The sequence below is a fragment of the Vigna angularis genome, chromosome 5 (assembly GCF_016808095.1).
Source record: "Vigna angularis cultivar LongXiaoDou No.4 chromosome 5, ASM1680809v1, whole genome shotgun sequence".
Lineage (NCBI taxonomy): Eukaryota > Viridiplantae > Streptophyta > Magnoliopsida > Fabales > Fabaceae > Vigna > Vigna angularis.
This window is the reverse complement of record NC_068974.1, coordinates 12,772,864-12,779,090: the sequence shown is the minus strand read 5'-3', so window position 1 is coordinate 12,779,090 and position 6,227 is coordinate 12,772,864. Positions and strand designations below refer to the sequence as shown.

Genomic DNA, 6,227 nt, shown 5'->3' with positions numbered 1-6,227 from the left:
ATAATATACAACAAGAAATATAGGGTCTCTACTTGATTATCTGATTCATCAATGATATCTTAATAATTGAAAGGTCAAACTAAATCATTCATTACATGCTTCTACAGTAGCCTAAGAGAAGCTTGTATAACTAGATTATGATGGTCATGGCTATACTCTCACACTTTATACTCTTAACTTTTGCAAACACTAATATGGGTATCAGATTCTATGCATAAACATCACCATAAATTAATGCTGAGCATGATATAGGATGAAAGAAACAATTTTTAGAATGTGTATTTTGTATTTTATAAACCATTATTCATTTTTAACTAAGTAGGTTCAGTGAAAGATAAAGAGAAGCAAAATACCAAAACAGATGTTTAAAAAATGCATCTATGACATCTATGTTTGAGAGTTATTGAGATTAATACAACCTGGCCTGCTGAAAATTCCAAAGTTCATAGTATATATATATATATATATATATATATATATATTAACTGCCTGATCAAATAAATTTTCCTTCACTGTTTGAAGCAAAAATCTGATTATGTTTTACAACAGGTAATGGATTTGTATTTTATACTGTACATGATGCTCTACATTCACGAAAGGAAGAGAATGCTTCCATCAAGTTGCCTGCAACAATTCTCTGATATCGTACCCTTGAAGCTATACAGACAAATAGCAGAAGAAGCATTCTTATTGTTGAATAAAAGTTGATGGTAAAAACTAACAGAATTTGCAAACATAGAGTTACAATAAATACCTGCAGAAAAGTAAGAAATAATATCACTCCTGAATTCCAGAAGGCATGGATAGTGATTGGAGTGAGAAGGTTGTGAGTTTGAGCATATGAAAACCCCAAAGCAGTCCCTATGTATGTCACAAGTTTCTGTTATTTTCTTCACAGTATGTGGAAGAACAATATCATCATTCAAGAATAAAACAACTTCTGAAATAAAAAGACCCTTCTTTTTTTCACTTTTCCCCCTTGTTCAAATTAAATTATTGTGTATTCAATATCTACCTAAACATTGTAATAGAAAATTTCCTTGTTTCCGTTTCTGAAGATCAACTTGTCATGAATTACACCATACCTAGAACAAACAACTGTGGAAATTCTCCAGGAGTGAGATGTGCAAGGGCAAACACACTGGCGCTAATGACAACAGCAACTGGTGTAGGAACCCTGGTGAATGAGAAAAATTGCACCAGTAACAATCAATTCACAAAATCATGCTTCAGCAATTGAGTTGAGGCATCCATGAATGCATCTCATTAAGCTAAATCTACAAATTTTGCATACAAGTATATTCACTTATATAAATAATTTTTCACAAAGAAAGCATAAGAGAAATTTCAAGCTTTGATTCTGCCTAACATTGCTAATCCAAATAACTCAGACCAACACAATTGTTGAAGCCTGCACTTGTTGAAGCCTTATCTGTTCAATTATCTTGCCATTGTATATCTAATTCAAAAAGGGAAAAGTCCCATTTTCAAGGCAAGCTGTAGTTTCTTTAACATGACCTATTATGGTATATGGAAATGAAAGAACGGTAAAATTGAAAAGGGGAAAAAACTTAATCAACAAATCAACAGGTCTCAAATAGAAAGGAAAAGATATGAAGGTAACCAATACCACTTAGTCAGAGAAGTCATAAAAAATCCTCTAAATACAGTCTCCTCAAGGAGTGGAGCAAGAACACCTGTGATGCCCACCAAGCAGACAGTACTACAATGAAAAGAAACAGAATCAATCACTTGCTTGAAAATCTGGCATACAGAACCTAGATGGAAACCTTTGAAAAATTCCTTTCATTGATAGAAGGAGGGACTATGAAATTCCAGTCCACAACCACAATATTGTGGTTTTCAATAGCTCTGCAACTACAATTTGGCTCACTTTACTGCAAGTTATCAAAGCATAACTGAAGCAGCAACTGCAATTTTAAATAAGGGAACGGAATATATTAAATTACCTTAGATTTGAAGATCCAATTAATGGAAGCAAGCGAACAAGAGCATCAGTCTGAAAAGCAGTTTATAGAAGCATATAAGAGATACCCACATGGTTTAAAGTCCAGAAAAAGAATTAAACACTGTTATAAAAGGAAAACTTTAACAGCACAAAGTAATACTCCTATCAAGACAGATTAATTGTGCTAAGGTACAAGAGGAAGATATAGTCGACAACATACTATAAACTGCTATGATGTAATTCTAAGATCAGTGGTTCAATACTGATGCTATTGGAAAATCAGTGAACCTAAATTGCCTCCTCCCATGCTACAAAGAAAATAGTTGAACATATAGAAGGAAACTAATAATTACATGTGCATCGGCCAGTAAAATTTGAAAAATAGAGCATACACCTCTCTTTGTGGGGTTTCTCCACTGAAGAAAGACACGGCAACTCCGGTCAATGCAATGGCAATTATGGCACTAACAAGTCCAACCCCAGCCCAAAAAAGCCAACCCTTTTGAAGATTGAAAGGTTCCCTCAAATCTGTAACAATGTTTTTACCATTGAATGGAAAAGCATCAGCGTGTAACAAGTTCTAATTCTTCCAAATAGAAGCCAATTGCAAACTAGACATCGGATTAAAATGAGATCTAAACCAACATACAGAGATAAGCATGTTCGTAAAGGCACAAACTGGTTTGTATTGGTTGTAGTGAACCTCAGTAAATGCATAATACTTTTTCTAGTCTTAAGGTTTGATGCCAGCCATTAATATAAACATCGAGGAATAACTTTTGCATGAGCAGTGTCTATAAGTGCAGTCAATAAACAGCTCTGGATGTATTAAAATAATAATCAAGCTTGTACTGAAATCCATGTTGAAGTTATCTTAATATTATTTTGAGCTTTAGATGCACCATACTCAGCCTCACACAAATATTGCTCACACTGAAAACCTTTTTGTCCATATCTAGACGTAATTGAAAGGCTCTTAAATGATAATACCGTATTTGAACAAGTCTTCAGGAAGTGGCTGGAAAGTGTTGGCAACACTATATATGATTCCAAGTATAACAGCAGTTGTTATTCTGCCAAGACAAATAATAGGAGAAACTAAGAAAGTAATCCAAAACCTTACATACTTCTTTAGCACCAGAAAGAAAATTGGAATAATTATTATGTACAGACAGTAGAAAGGCCAAAGGTGTTTCATACTTTTATTACTTACAGATTGATCTAGTAGACCGTACTAAAGTTTAAAGCTAATTGGAAATAATGATGATAATAACAGTTAATGCACTTAGAAACAGTATGTTCACATATCACATGATAAAATGCATTTAGTATTCATGAGTATTATTGTCTACAGAGTGCACTCTATTAATCTTTCCTAATATTTGGGCTCAAGACCAAAGTCAATCTATGAAATCGGCTTATAAGGTAAGAATTGTCAAAGCTTTATGTGAAACTAAACCACTATTTAGTTGCAATTAAGGCAACCCCAAAGAGGCACAACTAAGGAAGGCCAAGGGTCAACAAAATTAGGGTGGCCTCCCAACACTCCCCCTCTCACACAAGGTTGCTAAAGTGTGGCAAATGCAAGTGACCCAATAATGGATATAGAATAGGCTTTGATACATTATAGAATTTGGGATTAGGACCTAATTCAACCCCCATGATGTCCACTTGCAAGGTGAGGGTTGGCCAAGCTGTATAAGCTCTACAATCATATTGGGAATGTGAGACTAAAACTCCACCCTTGAGAAAAATTAAAGCGGCCCCCAAAAAAGTCACAACCAAGGTAGGGCATGGATGACCGTAATTAAGGTGGTTTTCCAACAATTTTAGTTTACCTTTTAAAAAATAACATCCTCAAGGAACTATGTTTCGTGGGAATGGCTTTTAGCCAAGTTTATCACAAAAAATTTGTCATGGAGGAGGTGGGAATCTAACTTTCCCAATTTAAAATAAAAAATTTACTGAAAAAATGACCATATTACTCACTAATTCATTCTAAGGTATGAACAAATTTTCCGCCAACCAAACGTTCCCTAAGTCTATCAAGAACCTACATATGTGGATTATATGCAGAACCCTCTCTCCTCCCTTTTTAAATCCCCCTCTAAAATTCAATAAAACCAAACTTTACAAAGTAAGCCAGCCTTCAAACATTTCAGTAGGATGCAAGTTTTGAGCAAGAAGTAATTAAATCATAGGATGTAGATTCCAAGAACACCAAGTGATCTTCCTAAGTAAAATGTAGCTTCACATCTTTTCAGCAAATCAATGACTCATCCAAAAAAAATCATTAGCAAAAAAGTGGAAGTAGTTTCAAAATTTACCAACCAACTTTATGAATTACGAAGGTATGAGAGTCCAAAGGAATAACATACCCCTGATCTAACAAAAGTATCTCTGCCTTATCATCTAAACTTAGCACATCAAGTTTGATCCCAAGATATGGAAGAGCAATTGCTTCAGTCAAACCTGTCAACACAAAACTGCCTGGGAATAAATTAATGGCCCAAAATACACCACAAACAGTAACACAGAAATAAATTATAACTTGTGTAGGTAAGAAGTCCCCAGATGACATTTTCTCAGTAGATTTACATTATTTCAACTTTGATATGAAATCATAACAGCTATTCAAAACACACCCCAATCCACAAGCAAGGGAGGTCAATGAAACTGTTTGCCATTCCCAAGGCACCTCCCATCGCCTCAGAATAGGCCATTCCAATCCCGATTCCTGAAAAACAGACAAATACAAAGAACAATACAAGTAATTTATACAATTATTTATAAAGAATATGATTAGAATCTATTGATAATATAAAAGGTGTTTACATCATCAATCAATAGTACATTATCATGCATGCAAAGATTACTGACAAAAGTAATAATTACTTAAATAATACATTTGAGAGATCCATAATTGATGAACAGTTCAAAAATCTTCATAAGCAATGTGTGAAACTAAATTCTTTCATATATTTATTGTAAACAAAAACAAATAACATAAAGACCTATAACTCAGGTGAAAATGAAATGCACTCACATTCACTCATGCAAAGGGAATCATATCATCATAGTAGATTTAAATTTGGTATTGAATAAACTCAAAAACCAATCACCAGATACCCACATTAAAAAAATATGTTTTTTCTCCTTCATTTTCTTAGCTTGTCACAAGTAGCATAGAAAAGTCAAACACTTCTTAATCATGAAGCATCGGAGATGATATAGCATCAAACAACAATTCCCACGATAACTTATAAACTGAAATTCCGGGAAAGTAATTGCATAGGAAAAAAATAGAAAAGTAAAAAACAAAGGTGAGAAAACAGAGTGCCTTGTCTCCAGCGTTCGAGAAGCAAACTGAAGAGAGTGCCCTTTTTGAACCCAAATTCAAGTGGTGCAGGAAAAAGGGGTTCCTGTGGAGAAAGACGTGGCTTTGTTTTGAGATGGTTTTGAAGGAAGAACAAATCTTGTGGGAACCAAAGAGGGTGGAAGGTGGTGGCGAAAACACAGAAGAAGCAATGAACATTGAATTTGAAAGCATTATGTAAAGTTGAGATTTTGGAAGTTGGATTCGCGAAAGAAGATCTTTGAATTAAAGCTTTGGATGATTTGCCCACCAGCAGAACAGAAGACAGAAGAGTGGATAAGGGTCGACACTACTCTTCCAGTTTCATTACCTGAACTGCTTCAAAAATTATCGATGAAATGATGTTTGAACTTTGTATACTATTGGTTTTTTTTTTCGTTTACGATAAGATTTTGTTGCAAGTACAAATAATTTATATAAACTAACTAAAAATGTTTAAGTAGTTATTATAAAAAATATATGCTAATGTGTGATTAGATATTAATATAAAAATAGTTGTACTATAACGATGCCACTCGCACAAGCTACACAATAAAATTCATAATGTGAAATTTCAACTTGCACTTAGTATAAAGTTGAACATTCCAATTTATATTTTGGTTTAGGATTCATTTTCTGTTCTGGACTGTTAATCACAAAAGCTTTCATAATATATAATTCAGAATGTAAAACTTTATTCTAAAATGTTTGTATTAAAATACAAATTTATATTATTAAAATATAAAAAATATATTTTAAAATATACCATCAAAAATATAAAATATAAAATTTCTTTTAAATTATAACATTCAAAATACAAAATATATATTCCAAACTATACATTTCAAAATATAATACTCGCAAATTAAAATACAGTATATTTCAAATTCTACAATTCTTAGT

At 33.1% G+C, this 6,227-nt stretch overlaps 1 protein-coding gene across 1 annotated transcript; it reads right to left on the bottom strand.

Moving 5' to 3' along the window:
• Nucleotides 1-362: 362 nt before the first annotated feature.
• LOC108339608 (uncharacterized) lies at nt 363-5,703 on the bottom strand. The gene is made up of 10 exons (XM_017576765.2): nt 5,310-5,703; nt 4,615-4,706; nt 4,348-4,455; nt 2,960-3,042; nt 2,364-2,497; nt 1,971-2,020; nt 1,631-1,723; nt 1,086-1,177; nt 755-861; nt 363-657 (listed from the first exon to the last, which is right to left on the bottom strand). Exons 1-10 carry the CDS (start codon nt 5,517-5,519, stop codon nt 616-618), a joined length of 1,011 nt encoding a protein of 336 aa, XP_017432254.1. The 5' UTR covers nt 5,520-5,703; the 3' UTR covers nt 363-615.
• Nucleotides 5,704-6,227: the final 524 nt, after the last annotated feature.